This window comes from Cryptomeria japonica, chromosome 5, assembly GCF_030272615.1.
Source record: "Cryptomeria japonica chromosome 5, Sugi_1.0, whole genome shotgun sequence".
Classification (NCBI taxonomy): Eukaryota; Viridiplantae; Streptophyta; class Pinopsida; order Cupressales; family Cupressaceae; genus Cryptomeria; species Cryptomeria japonica.
In genome coordinates, this window is record NC_081409.1 from 158145851 (window position 1) to 158168471 (window position 22621).

General features: G+C 37.6%; 1 protein-coding gene across 2 annotated transcripts in view; it reads right to left on the bottom strand.

The window, feature by feature from the left end:
* The window catches only part of LOC131072693 (DEAD-box ATP-dependent RNA helicase 28), a 125942-nt gene that overhangs the window by 53959 nt on the left and 49362 nt on the right, over nucleotides 1-22621 (bottom strand). For both annotated transcript variants that reach the window (XM_058008925.2, XM_058008926.2), the window contains exons 5-7: nucleotides 10223-10301; nucleotides 9481-9654; nucleotides 4685-4833 (exon numbers count right to left, since the gene is read on the bottom strand). In XM_058008925.2, coding sequence (XP_057864908.2) covers nucleotides 4685-4833; nucleotides 9481-9654; nucleotides 10223-10301 — 402 coding nt within the window. The remainder of the gene's footprint in view (nucleotides 1-4684; nucleotides 4834-9480; nucleotides 9655-10222; nucleotides 10302-22621) is intronic.

Below are 22621 nucleotides of genomic sequence, written 5' to 3' on the forward strand. Positions count from 1 at the left end.
TTATAGATCAATGCAAGAAAGATCTATCCAAAGAATTTGATATGAAGGACTTAGGACTCCATTATTTCCTAGGATTGGAAGTATGGCAAAATTCTGACAACACTATACTAAATCAAGGAAAGTATACATTGGATATTTTAAAGAGATTTGGAATGCTAAACTGTAGGCCCGTGACTTCTCCTATGGAAACCAATTTACATAAACTTAAGCAGCAGCAGAGTCACAACCCACTGACTCTACTCAATACAGACAAATGATTGGGTCCCTAATGTACCTAGTGAATACAAGGCCAAATATCTGTTATGCAGTTAATGCCTTAAGTCAGTTCATGTGTGAACCCAAGGAGATAAATCTGGTTGCAGTAAAGCACATAATGAGATACCTACAAGGTACCCTAAACCTTGGTCTCAAATATGAGAAAGTTGATATAGACCTACATGGATTTACAAATTCAGATTGGGCTAGAAGTGTAACTAACAGAAAAAGCACTTCAGGGTGTTGCTTCAGTCTAGGTTCAGCCATGATATCTTGGATCAGGAGGAAGCAGTCCTCTGTAGCTCAAAGCTCCACCGAGGCAAAATACATTGCAGCTTCTATGGCTGCTCGAGAGGCAGTATGGCTTAGGAAGTTTGCTTGTGGGGTTGTTTGGAGAACCCATGAAACCCACTATTATACATCGTGACAATCAGAGTTGCATAAAACTTTCAGTTAATCCAGTGTTCCATGACAGATCCAAGCATATTGAGATCCCATACCACTATGTACGAAATATGGTAGACAGAAATCTGATTCAATTAGAATATGTTTGTACAAGAGATCAAACGGCAGATATTCTGACCAAACCTCTTTCTAGAGTGAAGGTTGATCACTTCAGAAAAGGTTTAGGTATGATAGAAAGGTAATTTGCTTTGTAATCTATTTACATATCAATAAGATGTTTAATGTGTAAACTTCTTTGTCATGATAGGACATTTTTTGGATCTTATCCCTTGCGTTCATATCTAAGAGATGGCGATCTCTCAAGATAATGAACACTTGTATGGGGACATTATAAGGTGACGATCTTATAATGTCCAAACCAGTAATCATGTTGGATCTCTGGTGTGTCATGGATAAGCCATGATTGTGTTGTGGTAAAACATTTATATAAAATGTTAGTGCACCTACCACAACTTGGATAAAGATGAGAATGGAATATTTTCTCATATGATTATCCTTAAGCATTGCGTGCTTAGGCAATACTGAATCACGTGCTAAGGTGATATCCTGTCATCACAAGATTGATGTGATTGATTTTTGTATCACGTGTTTAGGTGATACTTCATATCATGTGACTAGGTGACATGATTTCCTAGTAAGTTAGATTGTGTAAAGAATGCTAACTATCATTTAAATTGTGATGCTTGATACACTGCTCTCATTTATCTTACCTAGCTAAGAGGGAGTGTTAATACATGGTAGCTACGGTAAGATAAATGATTGAATGAGAGATAAATGAAGTCTCTCATTCAATCATTTATCCTATCGATTAAACCATTAAGAAAAACTTCAAGCTATTTTATTTGATAATCATTCCTCATTTATATCAATATCGATAATCATATTATAGCATGGCACATTGGTGATCAACGATAGTTAGCAGGTTAACCATCTATCCTGATCTATATCGGATGTGTTCCCAGCAAATAGAATAATGATTATCGAGTTGCTATCGGGTGGCAAAGTATGCACCGTTTAATGTATATAACCTTTAGTTAGTGATCGGTGTCAGTTAACATAGACACCGATTCACATCGGTTAATATGCCACGCCAACACCATCGTGAATACCGATTGGCATGTACACTATGTTACGTGAACCCCGATTAATATCGGGTTGGTAAATAATTAAACACCGGTTGATAACATATATCAAAGAGTGCGATCAAGTAGTGTCTTGATCGGTCATGTCCATAAGACATGACCGGTCAAGGCACTGCTTGATCCTCCCCTCTTGCATATATATATCATTTGGTATTTGTGAAGAGGATATTGAAATCGATAAATACTCCTCTTACCTGCCAAAAAAAGAAGATAGTCAGAATTATAATAGTGATAGATAATACATAGATATAAAGAATAAAATTAGAATACATCTTGCATACTGAATTGTAAATTGAACAACATTTACAAGGAGATGAAACTCTTTGTAATAATCAATCCCATTAATAGAATATTAAAATATTGTATTCTATTAATATTTGCAATATGGTATCACGGCAGGGGGTCACATGAATTCACCAATTGCAGCAAAGGACGAAAATTGCAACCTGTTCTTTGTATAATTCGAGGCCTTTTTTTTTTGGAAAAACTCACGAGGGATTTAAGGTTAAATCACAGGTTGGCGATTTTTGTGTGGGGGGCAATTTTTTTTCGAAGAATCGTGTAGGAATTTTCATGCAAAATAACTTGCATATGAGTTGCATGAGTTGCATGTACTTGCATGAACTTGCATATTGCTTGAATGTAGTTGCATGTCCTTGCATGTGAAGAATACATGATATTTAAAGTTCTGAGTATGTCTTCGATTAAAAACTCAAAACTTTTAAGCTGGCTAGCTTGTGGAAATGCAGTGGATGTTCTACGTGATGCTTTTGTGCAGTTCAAAGTCCAAAAATTATCCAAAATTTCGGCAAGAAGGTACTAGGATATGAAAATATTCAGTTTTATTATATTTTTGGGAAATAGAAAGTTTTGCTAGAGCTGCTTTAAATGACCAACACAATGAAGATGGAGCAGACTAAAAAGGTTGGACAACCATGCACTTTTTCTATGGGTATCTTGAAGTAAAATGTGTTGAGGTGCTTCTTGAAGCTAATGCCAAACTTTTTCGCCATGTTGAAGATCCTCCAAATGCTTCCAGGGGAACCTAGAAAGATTACCATGTCAAATGAATTGCATGTATGTTAAGAAGCCCACACTTTGAAGATAGAAAGGAATCAAGTATAGAAGAAACTCAAAATGGATGGTTGCCTACTTAGCTTGGGAGTCTGTGGTCTTGGGAATCATACCCTTACAAGGGTTATGAGACAACTAGATGGAGCTCAGTGAAGTAGATCGAGAGTTAGGAGAGGTGGTGATACGGAAATGTAGGAATTCAGCTTATGAGTTACACCGTTACAAAAGTTTGAAGCAGCTTGATAGAGTTTTAACTAGTGTATGGTCTATTTTCAAAGCAAAGCTTCTCAAGAATGATATATTCATGGTTCTAAAAAGAGTTTGTTATATTTTGTTTTCAATGAAGCCTGCCTTGAGGGAGATTGGGTATTAAAATTATATAAAATTATTAAAAGATAAGGCTTACAATTGTAATAAACTACCTTAGTGGCAAGTGTTTCTTTCTAATTTTTTAGTTCTCTTCATAGTGAGTCATGTAATGTTTATCCATTTAGATGGTTTCTTCTCCAATCTATATATAAGGAGATGAAATTCTTTGTAATAATCAATTCTGTCAATTAATAGTATATTAAAATAATGTGTTCTATTAATTATTGCAATATTAACTTTTTTAATGATATCTGTAAAGTATCCATGCAATCTCTTTACACTAGATGGGTGTTCCCTTTTCATGTAATATGGAGTTTAACATAACATGAGATTAGTTCTTTTCTGACATCAAATCAATTGCATTGGATGCTATTGATATAAAGAAAGCTGTAAACAGAGTGTCATAACTGTTTAGAGGGATTTGAGATTAATGGAAACCACTTTTACAGTTATGAAAATATAGACATATTAAAAAACATCAAATATAAATTCCCCAAAGAAGAAGTGGAGTTGCATACCTCTTGCAAAACAGCTAGAGCCTCTTGGTTGTGGATGCAGACAAGAGTAGGGCAGATGTTGATAGGTCAATAGCATTGGAAAAAGAAATCTTCTACAAGGAAATATGTGTCACAAAAAAGAACGTAGCTAACAACACAAGTCATAATTTCTTTCCTCAGGAGTCCAGGTTTAATTTTCTGAGAGAGAACTCTCACTCACACTTTAAAGAAGTTAACTCTTTTCAAGGAGACTTCATTAAAAATGTTACATCTAAATTTGAATTACTAAGAAACATTCTCACTTTTTGTGAATTTGTTTGAAAGCAGAGATCCTAGGTCCCCTCACCTATGTGGGTAAAACACCTCTTAATGTGACCCTTATGTAGCACATTTTCTCTTGATTTTAGTTATTGTTATATCAAACACATGGTTGAGCCTTATGTAGCACATTTTCTCTTGATTTCAGTTATTGTTATATCAAACGCATGGTTTAAGAGAAAGAATTTATAAACTTCTTGAACATTCTAAAATATTTTTTTGTTTAGGATCCTGTAGTAAAAATATTCATCACGTGTTTCAACTAACACTGCATTGCATCTATTAATTCTCAAGGGTATGAACTCCACCATAAAACTTATCTTCAGAACACATAAAGAGGAGACTGTCAATTCTTCTATGTATGCCAAACATGAAAAATGTTTAAACTTTAAGGTATTCCCACATGCCAGACATGTGAGTCATCTGCCTTAGAAAGTACAATTTCAGGTATGAAAGATTAAAAAGTTGATGGTTTGTACAGCTAAAGTTTACATTTCCTAAATAGAGAGTCAGGAAGTCATATTGGAAACAAAAGAATACAAATTATAACTAAAATGTGCCTACTCTTCAACCAGCGTAGAGGGTCGCTTTGTGAATGGATCTGCTGAAAGGCGCACAGGAGAATTAAGTGAAAGCTTGATAAGTTCATCCACTTCCTCTGTCATTGTAGCCGAGAATAGCATTGTTTGTCTTCTTCTTGGGCAAAGTTTAACCTGCAAAATCACATCAACACATTGAGGATTCAAATGAAACCTTATATAGAACGAAAAAAAACAGCAGATGTCTTTTAACTTTTTCTGCTTGACTGCAACGAATTATGCCTAATATCTTCCACTGCTGACTAGCGATAGTTTATAAAATTATTTCTAGGAGATACTAGAACAGTATTTTAAATTTCTCCATATCAGAAAAATAAAGAAATGTAAAACAGAATTAATTTTGAAAACACCATGCAACAAAAAGGACAGACAACCTTCAAATGATGCCTTGAATAGTGTATCCTTGTCTTTAGTGACCAAGTAGTACTATGCGTATGTGCTTCTTTTGAATAAATAAATAGATTTGCAATGCATTATGTTCTCACACTTGACCCTAGCACTTATTAAAATATTTTACTCATGTCACTGATGGTAGTGTTGTTAATGAAAATTGACTTAGACAGTTAACAATTGGATTAGCCCTTCCTGGTTTGTGTTTGATATTTAAGCATAACTACTGCAAGTATAATGGTTTTCAGTATTTGAAGGAACTGGAAACATTTGATACCGGTATTGACGATTGTCTGTTTTCCCAAATTGTAATGCTTTGACTGCTCACAAACTAGGACAATGGCATATCGTTTCCTTTCAAATTGGGTCAGCAGATATTTAACAGTGATAGATGACATAATTATCTAAGTGCATACTCTAAAGCATCAATCTCAATCTCCAATGGCTGCTGCCGTTCTAGTAAACAGGTACAAGAAGGGAATAAATCAGCCCTTCAGTTGTTCAAAAAACTTATATAATTATATTGTATGTCTGACCAAGTGAATGATGTTCAGGATGATGTTCTGGTAATGCAATCAATTGTTTGGTTCGAAGGCTATGCAATGTGAGAAAATCAGAAAATCAAAAAACTTAGTAGAAATCTAAAATAGAATTAGCTAGGTCAAGATAGTTGTGGAGATCTATTAGGATTCCTAAGCATTGACCATTCCTGGATCTCCTGAATATATTATGGACCAACATGAACTTCTCTTTCATCAACAGTGTATCAATACTCTTCATGGAAATGGAAAGCCTCTCCGAAATAACTATATCATCTGTCTAAATAAACAAACCAAAGTGGCAAAAATAGATACTGAAAGGGTCCAGATTATCATTCATCATCCTCATTAATATTAAAAAATGTGTTGATCATACCCTACACAGAAGAAAATACAACATATTTGTCACCTTTACCCTTCTCAGGCCTGCAACTCATCTGCAATGGCAAACAGAAACTGCAGATGGGGATACCATTTCTTTAAAATATATATAATTAAATATATCAAGATTTTGAAAAATTAAAAAATAATTAATTAATACCGCACCTAAATATACTAAATATTAACTAAAAATCTATGAATTAAAATGAAAAAGTTTATTAAATTATAAATATTAATTAAAAAACTATACATAAAACCTGAAAGTTTGATATTTATAAAAATATCACCATCCAGCGGTAAACGATTTTGTCACTGCCTCTTTCACCCTTTGTTTTGCTGCACATGTCCTTCAACAGCTGTCTCAATTCTATCAATTCTCCAACCTTCTTGCCGTTAATTTTCACACTTAAGGGTTTTAGAAGCTTGTTCAATCATTCTCTACATCAGCAAAACATTCAAGAATCCTATTAAATCATTACCTACATTATTGGGGAAGTCATCTTTTGTACAACCTTCAATCTTAAAAGGATGACCTCCATGCCAGCACTAACCTTACCCTCTTCTACCTCGAGGCATGCATTTTTTTATAGGTTATCTTTGTTGTTGTGAACATGGTATATTACCTAACTAGTTTCATGTTAGGTCCTATTCACACATACATACTTAGGCTTACTTAGGTCATTTACATTTTTGTGTCTCATATTATAGGATCAAGACACTTTTCATGATCTTACTATGTCATGTGGATTCATCTAGGGTTTCCTACTTGTCTTTATAACAAGAATTTCCTCAATGCATATTATGCCAATTTCATTTTTGCATCTAATGAATTCTCTAGCTTCATAACATTTCCATTGCTTCTCTCTTGTGTGGAAGGTTGTCTTGGTTGCAGGTGATCCTTGACTCCTAAGGTTATCAACAACACTTACACAGTATTATAGCCTCAAATCTGCAATTCCCTCCCCTTCTTTCAGATATTTTTTACCAGGAGCTTTCAAATGATGCATCTTGGTTCCAAACAAACCTCATAGTTGAGCTTAGAAGACTCAAAAACCTGTAAATTGATACATAGGGTTGGCAAAGGAAAAAGTTTGAGGTGTTTTTTTGGGTTTGCAAAATTCACAAGAAAAATTCGGTACAACTGTATAGATCTGTATAATTCATAAACTCATACAATGGTCATACTATCTTCATATGATTTGACAAACTCAATCACCATTGCTACACAAAAAATCAGCATATCCATTGGAATATTCTTCTGTGCCATCACTGCATTATTGTTGATATGGATGGCAAATTTCGAATTTCAAATACCCAAAATTCCCCCAATTCAAATGTTACCTTTCAATATCAAAATTTAATATCTACGTGTTTTGGGGAAATTCCACCTTCCATTGTGATTTTTCACCATCATTTTTTAATAACCCAACTTTTCCTTCTCTAAATAACATTGTCATTCCAGTTGTGCTACCTACAACATAATTTACTTTCAAATTATAAGAAACAAGATACATGTTTCTTCAACTAGAATAATTTGTTTTAATAATTTAATGCTTTGCTATCTAAGAATCTTATTTCTTGCTAAATTCTGCACACAAACTCTTGTGCACATGCCCACGAACAAACATGCAAACACACATGCACAAACACACACGAGCCTGCATTAACCCACACACACACGAGCCTGCATTAACCCACACACAAACATGAATGCATTAACACACACGTGTGCATTAACACATACACACATAAATACAACTGCGAACACGTGCATTTGCACATGTACAAATTTATTGAATCTGCCAATAGAAACTAACAAAATCTATTTTGTTAAATAGAAGAGTTTGATACGTTCAAGACATCTCTATCCCTGTCTCACATAAACCAGCAGATTGAATGGGTATGGGTACAGTTTTTATAAATATAACAAATTGTATATGAATTACAGAGGATCTAGCAATATGGGTATTCCAGATTCATAAATTATAGAAACAGATTTTCTATTCCCCTCTTTGTATGAGAATGTATTTATTAACTAATGAGCTTGCATAAGTGACCATGAAGGTGAAAAAGTTGGTACATGACTATGACGGTGGATTTGTTGGGTATAGGGTAATGTTTTAGGAGATATTACAAACTATCTCCTTACAAATTAAAGGCTGCTTCCACATTAAAATTTGAAAAATTCCAACTAATCTTACAAATGGAATGTTACTGCCAATTTAACATTTTCAAATGTCCAAAAGTAGACTTCACTGTCAAATTTTGAGTATTCCAACTTTTCCTCATTGAAGAGCCCTCTTTGCCACAAATTTCAAATTTCAAATTTCAAATACCCAAGACTTCCCCAATTCAAATGCTACCTTTCACTGTCAAAATTTATTTATTTTGGGGAATTTCCACCACCTACTGTAATTTTTCACCATCATTTTTTTATTATCCCAATTTTTCCTTCTCTAAATAGTATTTTCATACCAGTCCTGCTGCCTGCAACATATTTTATGTTAAAATTTCAAGTGATAAAGATGCATGTTTCTTCAACTAAAATATATTTTCCTTAATAATTCAATGAATAGCCTATATTATTATTATTTGTTCATGGTTTTGAATTTGATGTTTGGTCTGGGATTTCATTGCAAAAAAAAAATTCTGATCTTTGTTCTTACTTTTTATGCATTTAAGAAGAGATATGCTCATAACCTTTTATATTTCTGTTCTGAAATAGATTAGAGATTACAAAGCAATGACTTCCATACAAATAAGTCCCTAAACTGAAATGGTCTGCTTTATTAAATATGAAATACAGTGAGAAAAAATGACAGAGCAGATTACAATACTTCACAGACCTGCGATAAATTGCAGAGGAATGCAATTTTAAGAGGCAATATCTTCCCTCAGGTTCACCGAGCAGTGGTGACTAACTTCAAAAGCCCCTATGCGCCTGAATCAAAATTTGTGTTTAAATTTTTTTTAAATGTGTTTATTTAATTTTTAATTTCTTTTTCCCCGGAATTCTCCCAAGGTACATCTGTTACATATCCAGGCCATACAGACAACCAGGGAACCTAATCCTGGATCTGGACCTGTTCAGTCCAGGTGCAGGGGCCTCTGGGAGTAAAGCCTACAACATAGCTAATAACCCCATCATTCAAGCCCCTTTTGTTAGCAATTTGCAAAACAATAATATGTATGATAAAATATCAGGTCTACTCAGCCACTGCTAAACTTTCATACAAAAAATTAATGAGCACTTAAGGTTGTAAAATTATGACTATGTCATAGTCACCAAAGTGTATTGTTATAATTGCTAATCCTGGCTAATACAATTAAGAATTTAGAGAGATAGAAAATACATATAATATACCACTAGAGCATTGGGCTAAAATATATGAATGATTGAACCATAACAAGCAGTGCCATTTCAATTACAACATATTATTTAGCACTTTACCAGCTCTTGAACTTCATTGCTAAATCCAAGCTCAAGAAGACGATCTGCCTCATCGAGAATTAAGACTGCAAGTTCTTCCAATCCCACAGACTGTGCATTGTATAAATGATCTATCATCCGCCCAGGAGTAGCTACAACAATATCAGGTCGTGACCTTAATGCTGCTTCCTGCACCTGAAATAAGGCAACTCATAGAATTTAGAAAGAAACTAATACCTTTGCAGTCCACTGATATTCTTGCAGCAATAATTTTGACAGAATCATAAGTGGAGATTGCAAAACAAAATAAGAATAAAGAAAAAATGTTTCAACTAGTATACAAAAACAAATTATCAATGGTACATCAGCAATAAGTCTCTATGGCAAACGCCAAATAAATTCGGACAAGCACAATAATGGTTTTCTAAAGTGTTATTTCCCAATTTCTGCTCTAGAAGTGAAGAAGTGAGAGAACATTAACTGCTTCAGCCCTAAAGCATACATCTAATCAGAAAGTTGAAGTAGACAGAGAGTTGAAGTAGATGTATATGCAACATATCAGAGCTGAATCTTGAAATACTGAATAGATAATGTTTTGCAACATATTTAGTTACATTGCATCATAATTATTGTCAGATTAGCATCAGTAAATTCACTTTCAAGTTGGAATCCAACATAATCAATACAAAATATTTCAAAAGCTCTAGAATTAGCATGCACAAATAGAATAGAAGGAAAGAAGGAGATGATATGTATGTTATACATTAGCTGAGAGACCCCCAACAACAAGGCAACATCGAATGTCGGTGAACTGTGCAAGCTTCTCTAGCATACTGTGAACCCTGTCAGTATCAAAGAAGCAGAACCCAATTACAATTTATCCAACCCACCACTCTGGCAATCAATAAATAATAGTCTAACACAGAAATGATATAAAGATTTTCACAATAATCTCAGGAGCAAAAGAGAAGCAGAAAGATTTACAAGCTAAGAAAAATATTAACATAATATCAAGAAGAATTAAACCCATATCAACAAAACACAAGAAGTAAAGACTACAATCATGTACTAGTCACAAGCATGCTAAGAAAATCATTCTTACATATTGATAACTTCCGATATACATTTGTTTGAATTATTGAAGCCCAATATCATTTCACATCCACAGCATCAAATGAAATTTCAATGTCAAACTACTCATCTTTGTAAACAAATGCATTAATATTTTAAGCTATTACATCTGCAATGGGTATGAAAAGCATGACCACTAGTCTGAATTGATCAATATTTGATCAATTTATGAAAATATGGAAAAAGAATTTAATTAAGTAATACAAGAAATGTTTTAATTAATTTTAGAAACGTTTCCATTAAGTTAATTCCATTCATGACATCTTCCATATATAAAATGAAGGATTCATCCATCTTAATAAGTCACATTTTCATAGATGTGAACTAAAGCTCTAAAGCAGTTACTCAACAGCTATTCAATTTATCTTCATATAAAATTCTGATCAAGATGTTACATCCTCCATAATTAATAAGGTATGAATAAAAGTGTTGTTTAACCAACATTACTGATTGCATGCAAAGGCATGAGAGCAATTGTGGCTTTTACCATATTGAAGCATGTAATAAGAAATACCAAACATAACAAACTGCTGAGAAAAATTTTATGTTACAAACAATGTCACTCACTATTCAAAATTCAAAAAAATATTTTAACATCAATCAATTGATTTTCAAGGATTAAATTTTGCATATTTAATTATTAGAATAATATTCATATACTCACATTCTACACATAAAATGATAAAACTTCCTTCCATGTTTGGATTAAGAGAAACGTTGCACCACCCTGGTTACAAAATTCAACGGCTAAAATATCAAGCTGCTTCTATAACATCTTTTATGGCAATGTTTCTTATAAAAAAGGACAATTCCTGCAGAGATATTTTCTACAAAAATCTGGGTCAATGTCTTGAGTTTGAAAGATGAACAAATATTGTGAGTGTATGTTGTGCGCCAATAAGCAAGGCCTACTCAATTATAAAAAATTTAACTTTAAGAGAATATACCTTTACTATTAATCCTAGCAATTCCTTGACATCGGCTCCTGTTTATTAAATTACCATTTTCTGTATGTACTAGATTTTATATAAACTAATTCTGAATGCCTTAGTATAGTAATATGAAGGGCCAAAGATTTTTGAAAGCTCTGAATAACAGCTGTTTGTATGTTATCCATTTGGAAAAGAATACAAATGTTTGTGACTTCTTTGTTATCCATTTAAAAGATACCAAATTGGGGTATCCAAACAAAATAAAGTTCTGAATTTGAATACCCAATTAAAGATTCTCTACCTGGAATCTTCAAAAAATTCATTTCAGTTCAGAAAATCATTAAAAAAAAGAGATTTTTCCTCGAAGCTTCTTAATTGTTTCCCAGTGTAAGTGCATCATTTATTTATAAGTTAAAGTTAGTACCTTTATAAAGGGTACTGATTTGAGCACTGATAACATACCATAAACCATGCATGAGTCTCAGCTTGAGCACTTTATTTGAATCACACAGCCAGAATATTGAAGGAACTAGTGCACATATTGCTGAGGATCGTTATATAAACTCCATTGAATATGTTTGCATGTTGTACTCTTCTATCACTTGTGACATCATACATTTAACATAACTACCAGACAGTGCAAATGACAAAACTAAGACTCCCTACCACTTTACCTATGACTTCCCACAAAATCAAATTGTGTTTTCCTTTGTAATCAAGCTAATTATAATCATTCATCACTTCTACACATTAAAAATGGCAATCTGAAAGGATCAAATAGTTTTTGTCTACCATTTAACTCATTCTCATCTCTTGTAATGCCATTCAACTCTTCTTAGTCATTTACTTTTAATTTTAGGCTACCATCTTATCATCATTAAAAATTCTCATTCCAAACACAAATCCTGATATTAAATGACATTTGCATCCAATGCATTTAGCAAACTTTAGGATTTTGGAATTGTTAATAACAGTGGTCATAAATCGTTTCTTATTGGTGATGATAATACTAACAAATGTGAATCTAAGGTGGATGATTCGGACAAAAAACTTTAAGACAATAATGATGAGTGCCTAATTGATGATAATTGAACCAAGTTTAATGTTAAGAAACTCAAAGTTGAGCTTCATACATATGCATTTTTGTCTATGCCATGTAATAAACATTTAGAAGACTGTGTGAACTGTTTACTGCAATCAGTGAGACAAATTTACAATAGACCTATTTTCTAGAATACTCATAAAAAAAATATGTTTTACAGAAAACCTATAGCAGTTGTTTTGGGTGCCTTTTCCAGCTTCAAGTTTAACATTCCTTACCTGCATGACTTTTGAATCTACCCTAAAATGAGCATCCAAATAAAGAAGCATCAAGAAGATATTTAAAAACACAACTAAATATAATTAGGTTTTGATTCTGAAAGGCCTGCTAAAACGTTCATGTAGGTATTGACTTCCATTAACTGTAAACTGCTGCATACTGCATTTGCAGCTCAACGTATTCCTCTGGAATTTGAAGTGAGAAATAAACAAGTTATAACAAATCCTATTAAAAGGATGGAAGATACCACTTGACCAGCCAGTTAAGGCAATATCAAGACTTCAAATGTTGGAAACACCTCCATCATATATCTTTCTACATCTACCCAAGCAAACATAAAATTAAAAAAAGCAAACACCTAATTTCTACATCTACACAAGCTAACATAAAATTAAAAAAGAAAACACCTATCTTGTTACATGTTCCCAGCAATTGAAGTGACTTCCTGAAAGAAACACATTTAATCTGAGATATTTAGAAAATATAATTTACCAACAAGCACAAAAAGATCCTTATAGCAACGAAGCTAGGTCAATAAGGCATATTAAACATGACAATATAAAACCTTACAGTGCAACATCACAGCATCCCTGAAGAGCAAACATTGTTAATAACTTAGAAGTTGAAAACTTGGCAACTCTGCTAACAAATAGCACACAAACACAAATATTCTCTCTTTTTCCTCACACTTTTTTCATTTACCTGCATTTATACCATGTTTTCAGTTGGTATTTTTTTAATTGCATGCAATTTTGCCAAGTAATTGATGGATTTGAACAGCCTGAAAGTGATTTAACTCAGAGTTCCCAAACTCGCCGCGAGTCAGGCGAGTTCGCCGAGTTGGCGAGTCGAGCCAAGCTCAGCGAGTTTTACTGACTCAGGACTCGGACTCGGCGAGTTTTGACCATAACTCGCCTGACTCGCGAGTCAGGCAAGTTATGGCAAAACTCGCCGAGTCCAAGCTCCAAAACTCGGCCACCACAGGTCAATGTTTTGACTTGTTTGACAAGTTAGTATCTTCGTCAGGATTCATATATGGAATATAACATCTTATACTTTAAGTTATATTCCATATATATTGTCAGGATGTTTGAGAGTGGTTTCGGACCTCCATGAGTTATAATGCAAAATCTAGTTTTTGGAGGATCCTTCAAATTTCCAGACTTAGTCAAATTTCAGGCCATTTCAGGATCAAGATGACATTCCAGACTTTTAAGGCGAGTTCACTCTGACCTTGATGTAAGGTATGGGACCTAGGAGGACACTATGCATTCAACCAAGGTTTGATTTAGCAACTTGAAGCGTGACCAGATAGTACACAAAAACCCCAAGAATGATCTAAATAACCCCTAATCACTCAACTGACCTAACCTCCTTCACTCCACCTTGAGGAGATCCACCTGATTTGATGACCTTTGAGAAACTCAATCCCTTCAATGCAAAGGCTATGACACTAAAACGACCAACAACAAAACTAAAAGAGCTAACCCTAGAAAGCAAAAAGTGGGGGTCTTCATTTGCAATGGGGCGATGTGTGAGTACCTCACAATAGGGATGTTTCTTAAAATTTTGAAAAAAGGGGGTGAGTTGGTGATATTTCCTACCTATGCCCACATCCCAAAAAATCCCCCCATGGGGCACAAGGTTATTTTTGGCAAGGGACATGTCTCTGAGGAGCATATTTCAAACCCTTCTGGCCTCACAATTCCCCCTTCCATCCAACATATTTATAGCCTAAAAACTAAGAGGTCCAAGAAAGACCAAGGTCAACTATAGTCCCAAGGTAAAACCTAAGTTCAAAAAGCACACTATTTAATGCTACCATACACAAGCATTCCTTACAGTTTCCAAGTGAAGATGTTCATGATGTCTCATGTTGGTGCTCCCAAAATTTCAATTTGGCCAAAGAAAATACTAAACAGAAGCCCCAAACAAGTAGATACTCTACCAGCATGCCTTTCATGGCATAACAAGCTAGCACATATTATAATTGGGCTTTATTCAATTATGGGTGCATGAAACAAGTTTTAAATTGTTAAAAATCTCTTAATTTCAAGGTTTTTTTAATTTTGCTGAGTCATTGCCGAGTCATTGCCGAGTCGTTGCCGAGTCATAGCCGAGTCACGAGTCGAGTTGGCCTTACCGAGTCCAAGCTGAGTCTGAGTCTGGGAACTTTGATTTAACTACACAGCATGGTTTACAAGCCAAACAAGTTCAAATTATTTGTTAATAAAAAGAAAGAAAGAAATTATACTAATGTCCATGGATAACCAAAGGTAAGTCAGTAGGACTCAAGAGTACCTCAGTTTACAATAGAAATTTCAAGAAAGAGAAACCTAGAAAGCCCTTACAAAGGGGAAGAAATCAAAGAAATACAAAACAAGGGACCACCAACACAAAAGGTCAAGAAACTAGTACATGTAGCCAAGGAGGAGGAACAAGAAACCCAAAAAGCAAACACAATAGAAAACTGGAGCCCATCAAGTTTCACTATCTAAATTTTAAATGGTGAAGTCGCTAGACCAATCATCAATCACTATTAAGGGACCAATGCAAGATCTAATAATGCTCATCAGGGAGTGTCGAGAACCAAGAGAATTAAGCAAGATATTCCCCCTAGGACCACATCTCACAACCAAGGCCAAAGTAACCCTAATATTAGTCAAAAAGCTCGTAATATGCATATACCATTGTGGCTGGAGGGGGTTGGCCAAAGAGGAATAAGTCTATGTCATCAAGAAGAAGTTGAACTACACTATCAAGAAGAAACAAGATCACAATGCTGAGGGAGAACATGTTGAGACAGGTAGACGCTCTGAGATACACTGTGTCATAGGTATATCCACATCTATAAAAGGAGCACTATCCAAAGCATAGCAGTGAAAATCTTTTGAGAGAAAAAAATGGAAAACGAAAAGTAGAAAAAAAAAATACATCAAAATTTAAATAAAATAAAAATTAGGTTTAAAAAAAGAGGTAAAAAATGTAGAAAAAGGCAAAAAAGTTTGTTTTTGAAATGTAAAGGCATTTCAATAGAATAGAGATATAGAGAGCAAGTAGAAAAGATTAGCCCATTGTTACATCCCACTTGTGCCCTAGTTGATTTTGTGCAGTATTTAGGCCCTAATACATGTTAACCCTAGTGCATATTTGATATACTTGTAGATATTTAATGTGCCCTAGTTTCATGTTTTTATTGATGGATATGTTTAGATGAATATGCATATGTGAATGATGATAATCATGCTTTCTACATGATTTGGTAGACTTTAATTTATTAATTGATAAAATTGCAGTTAGCAATATGATATAATGTTTTACTTTTGTCATGAATTATTAATTGTCAGAACTAGGCAACATTTGGATCTAACTGATTTCCGTGGGCCAAGTGTGTGCAAGAGACCGCCGTCCTGCACGAAAGGAGGGAAAGTATCATCAGGTCGAGAGCTGAAAGGAAGGAAAGGACTCAATGTCGTTTGAAAACCCTAATCTAGCCAGGTAAACCTATGTTGACCTTGTCAAACCTTGTTAGCCAATACGCCAAGTAACCTAGAGGGTCAGTGTAGAGAATTTAGGGTTCATAACCCTAGGGTTTGTCGCGTCTCGAGGTAATTATTATTTTTATTATTAGTAGTATTTAATTAATTATTTCATTAATTATTAATCAAGTTAATTGGGACTAATGTTATTTTTTATTATAAAAATATATATTTATGTATATGTATATATATGTTAAATATATATCCTATGTGAATACCTGGGTACGGGAGTACGTATACATGGTCGTATACGTACTACCGCAGTCAGGTATACGTAGGGTGTATGGGTCACATATATATAAATATGTTTATTTAATTAATTAATAATTTGCTTGACAAGGTTTATTATAATTACATAAATTAATATTTTTGCCAACTTTATTTGGCAACTCAAATATTCAAGTGAAGGTTATATGAGGGGGAGATATGAAATTAACCTCCTAAAAAAGTTCCTAGTCGATTTGGCTTGGTACATACTTATGGTAATATTGAGAGGGATATAAGTTTTTAATTAAACAATATTTCATCGCTCCACTTTGCCATATGATTTTATCGGGCATAAAGGAGTTTTAAAAAAATGAAGAGCAATGCAATTTTAAAAATAAAACATGTTATATCGCCATCCTATATACATGAGATATCGGGCAAGTGAATAAAGGAAGTTATAATATATTCAAACACTTCATTATTTTATGGAGAGGAAGGAAAAATGCAGATCACGAGGGAATAAGCATGCCCTGAGTGACTCCTTGGACGGTTTGAGAATCTCGCCTGGTATTAGGGCATTTTGGCAATAAGGAAACGACTTTGGGAATACTTAAGGAACATAGGAAAAGAGCGATTCATTACTTTTACTCCTGACTTTTTGAAAACGGTGAGAAACAAGGATTTTGCTATGCAATTTCTATCATTTTCAGCTCTGCTATTTCAAAGTTTAGAGGGTTCTACTAGAAGGAGGGTGCTGGAATACATTCTCTGATGTGATACTTCATTTCACAGGTCATGTTATCTCTCAAACCTGCGATTCACTCTTCTTCTTGCCGTTATATTCTCATTTCGAAAATTAAAAAGGGTGAAATGCATAAATACATCTGTGGTTTGTAAAATGCTAAAAGTTTAGAAAATTTTCATGGCATTTTGTATGGGCTTGATGTTGGTGGTAATATTGTACGAGAATAAACAGTAATTAATTAGGTAGTACTTTACTTTGTTAGTAATGTAACCAAGGGTTGGTAGTTACGGGTGCGACGATTGTCCCTCACACCCCCTCGGTACCTTTATATATCATGTAAGGTAACTTGTAAGGAACACGATTATGAATGGAAATAGTATCTTTTCTGTTAGCTTGAAATTATCATCTGGTATCTATGGCATTACTGTTTCTCGTTAAGCTTTTTGTCTGTATGTTTTAAACTGTTCACCTAGAGGGTAAACATCTGGCGTCGTTGTCAGCTTGAACTTTGAATGACGAGAACCCACTACATGGCACGACGATAAGGGGGCAAACCAGTGAGTGAGGGAACCAACAGCAATCCCGAAAAAGAGCAAACGGAGTTGTTTGAAGGAGAGGGAGCATTAACAAGGGATTTCACTTGCATTCTCCAGTCATCCATCGAAACTTACGTGCGGAGGGAGGCCACGACTGAGGACGTCCCTGAGAGCGCAGTGTGGAGTGCCCTTGGCATAAGTCCGATCGTAAATCGGTTGATGAACAACTTGCCAAACTTGCTGGCACAAGCGTTCCTTGCTCTCCAAACTCGCCGAGAAGAAACCTACCGCGAGACCCGTCGACAGCAAATTTTGCAGCAATTTGAAGAAAGGAATCAACGAGAGGAGGAACGTGACGAAAGCCATTGACGAACCTTCAACCCCACGAAAAGAAGGAATTGATACCCATGACGCTAAATAAGGATAGAAACCGTGTGCCGAGGGAGGAAGAAGACACGCACGAGGCAGCAGCAAGGACGCTGAGGCTAGAACAACAAGCAGAACGTCGACAACGACTGAAGAAACTTGCGGAAGAAAGCACAACTGGCAATGATGGCTCGGATGCTGAGGGCCAAGTTTTTGTACTAATAGAAACCACCAAGAAGCGGTTGGGGGACCTTTCCCTGACATTGGAAGAGATTGGTGACGGGAGTACGGTAGAGCCGTACACTCTATACAGAGGTGCCGAGACCAGGAGGGAGGAGGAGACAGAGACCGAGAACAGAGAGGCGGAGGATACCAGTGTGACCAAAGGTGTCGAAAGGACACAAGGTCACGGTAGTAGAAGCAGTATGTTTGGTGCAGGCTCATAACACCCTGGTAGTCGGAGCAACTTGGTGGGACCCAACAGACCAAATCTTGGCGGAGTACCTTCGGGAGGACCAGTGTCTGGAGGAGGAGTTCCCAAAGGGTCAAGTTCGAGTTCCAGAGGGCAGATTGGACCGCCGCCAAGGAACGCGATGGTGAATCGGCAAAAATTGCCTAAGTTCACCGGAGACGGGAAAGAAGACCCCGTATGACATTGTCGTACATGTGAGACAATCTGGTCGGCCAATGGCATGGCTGACAGGGCAGAATGGGTGGTGCAATTCCCTGCCACCCTAAGAGGAGTAGCCATCGATTGGTACTCGGATGCTGATAAAACCAACCTGACAACTTGGGATGAATTGCACAAAGCCTTCGAAACAAAGTTTCGACTCCTAAGAGATGATAATGAAATCGTGGCAGAAATCCAGAGCATCAAGCAAGGGAAAAGTGAGACCATCCGAGCATATAGCCAACGCCTGAAGGAATTGCTGGGAAGAATGGAAAACCAACCCAGCGATGGATTGAAGAAAAGGTGGTTTGTGAGGGTTTAAAGTCGTCACTCAGAAGGAAAACGAAAATTGTACCCCCCACATCCTACGAAGATGCCTATAACCGGCAATGGACCTGAAAAGTGAAGGGAAGACATCCAGGAAAAAGAAAGACAGATCCTCTAGAGAGGAGGACTCCTCCGACGGAAGTAGCAGTGATGAGGGGTCGAGTAAAAAGGTGCAAGCCCTTCAGAAAGATATGCATTGCATGATGAAGGAATTCAAGAGCATGAAGGGAAGCACCAGCAAAAATGAGGAAGTGTGGTGCACGGAATGTAAGGAGGAAGGTCACACAAAAGGCTCCTGTCCAAAAAAGGCCTTCTGCGATATTTGCCAAGTGTTGGGACACTCCACCCAAGAATGTCCCTACAACATGAAGACACGGGGAAATCAAGTGCTCTTCACCCAGGAGCAGCCGTCAGCCTCTGCGAGAGCAGGCACATCGCAGCCTCAAGCCAACGCCACGACATCATTTGGCGATTACAGAGGTAACCAAAGGGGAGGAAGAGGCAACAACAATAATAACAACAATCCGAATCGAATGCAGTACAATGCCAAAGGACGGCCAATGATTCAGTGTCGGACCTGCAACCAGTGGGGACACTTTGAGCGGGATTGCCAGAAAGAGGAGACACCACAGAACTCGTGCAGATGGTGTGGTCCTAGACCACGATGAGACAAATTGCCCCAAGCCAGGGGTTAATCTTCTCAATATTGAGAAAACTAGTGATAAAGAAGTACTGGCAATCACCCGTGCTCTGACCAAGAAGGCCACTTACCCCGACCCCCGTACGGAGAAGGAGAGATTACGGGAGGCAAAGGCCAACATTGAGCAGGAGATGATGGCAAAACAAGGGAAAAATGCAGAGGTGGTGAGTACATCATCAAGTACTGAAGCTGAAAAGAGCATAATCAAGCAAGCCTTGCAGATGGAGGTGTCGATAAGGGTGAAGGACCTTCTACACACAATGCCACAACTAAGGACCGCCATTTTCAATTCTGTGCAAAGCATTGCACACACCTTCGGGTGCGACCCAGACGGAAGTTCCAGTCAGCCCCTCGGCTGATCCAATGTTGTTGGCCTTAAATAGTGGTCGGCATCCTACGGTAGTAGAAATGGGAATCCTCGAGGCTATCCTCAAAGACACCATCATGGACGGAGGTTCTGGGGTTAATGTGCTCCCGGAGGATACATGGAAGAAGCTCGAGAAGCCAACACTATAGCCACCCACATTCAATTTCGTGGGAGCAGACTAGCACGGCATCAAGCCACTCGGCACCCTGATGGCTCAGCCCATGACCATTGGCACACAACCCTTCCTATTGGATTTTGTGCTAATCCCACTTAAGAAGAAGGGCTATGACGCCATCTTAGGGAGAGGATGGCTAGTTACAGCAAAGGTGAACCACAACTGGAAGAAAAACACCCTTTCCATGGAGAAAGGGGGGAGGAAGTACATCATTGACCTGAGGACCGAGGTTGTCAGCGAGGAGCTTGCATCATCTAACTCTGATTCAAAGGACTCAAATAGATGGGAGTGGGATTCCTAAGCCAAAGACGAGAGGGAACCAAACAATGAAGGAGTGCTTGAACTCAATGGTTGCTCGGAAGATGACATCTGCTCATTGAATGGACTCTTCCACTGGCAAATGGAAGATTATGAAGTGTTTCACCCTGCTTGTCACATGCTGCAAATTGAAGACGAGCTAGGCAAGAAGGACGAGTTCCCGCCAAAATACAAGGAGTATAAGGAGGGAGACGCCAAAGTAAATGATGTTCCAGCGTACGAATTTTCAAAAGACAGACCAATGAGATACGAAGACCCCACCGTGAAGGAGACGAACTTAGGAGACACCACCACCCCTCGAAATATCTGGGTAAGAAATGATTGGAGCCCGGTGATGAAGGCCGCAACATTCAAATCTTCATGGAATATAAGAACATGTTTGCTTGGTCCTACAACGATCTGAAAGGGGTCCCACCAGAATTGTGCATCCATCGGATACCATTGGTCCCGGGAACACAACCGGTACGGAAGAGGCCATACCAAATGAATAAGAACTCTGCGGCCAAGGTGAACGAAGAGATTGAACGGATGCTCGAGGCCGGCATCATATTTCGGGTGGAGACAAGTGAGTGGGTCTCGTCGATTGTGATCTCACTGAAGGAGGCCAACCGGATCCGCATCTGCATGGATTTTCAGTGCCTCAACGCAGTTACCATCAAGGATCTATTCCCTATACCTTTCACAGACAACATATTGGAGGAGGTGGTTGGCCATGAAATGTACTCATTTCTGGACGGCTTTTCCAGATACAATCAGATTTCAATAGCTGAGGAGGACAAGTTGAAGACCACCTTTGTAGTGGAGGACGAAGTCTAAGCGTACAACTGGATGTCGTTCGGGTTGTGCAATGCTCCGACAACATTGCACTTGGATATCATGTACACCCAAGGCAGCCGCCTATATTTTATTGGGTTCACTTGGATATCATGGCACCCAGTGGAGATACACAATCAGGCAAGAAACGGAAGCGACGGGTGGTGGTGTCTGAGTCAGAGACAAAGTCGGTGTTTGAGACTAGTGACCCAAGTGAGGAAGCCAGTGCAGAGGACTCTGGTGATACATCACAGGCCACCGAGAGTAGTTTCAGAATGGTGGGTAGAGGTGACAGTAGGTGGAGGAGGAGACGGGGGCAACATCTTCTGCAGTTGCGCAAACAGCCACACCTCCACCTCTCGTAGTTGTGCCAACAACAACCACACGGCCCTCAGGCGAGTTATCCCAGCAGACTCTGCCTAGAGCGGCAGTATTGGCAGTGTCGATTCCTGATTTTGGGCAAGGTCGGGCACCAGTGATTATAGTTCCTCCACACGTGGCTGCGACATTGGTAGCCTTACCAGAGCCTCAGGTGGTCGACAATAGGAGCCCCACGACAGCGATAGAGGATGGGGCCAATGGCGGGACGATTGGTAGGAAAGCTGCAGTACCAGCAGAGCATCCTGGAGGGAGTGGTACGCCTTCTCAGAGGGATATGATTGTGTGGCTGAGTCAGTACAAAATGACACCAGTAGCACCGGTTGGAGCAACTCTCCTCTCCCCACGGCGTGACCCGAGCCCTCACGAGATTGTGGACTTGGTTGGAGACAGTTCACCAGAGACTTCACGGATGGTACAAAGAGACCACTCACCCATTCGTGAGTTGGTGTTGAGTCCCAAGCAGCAAGACGAGTTGATCCAGAGCCCCCTTCATGACGAGCCACTGCAGAGCCCTCACGAGGATGCCCAGGAGCACGGTGTCCTAGCATCTTGGAGAGTGGAGGGTGACAGGGAATTGGAGCAGTTTCTTGCGGATATGGCTGGCGTAGCCCGACGGATGGTAACCTCCGCGAGG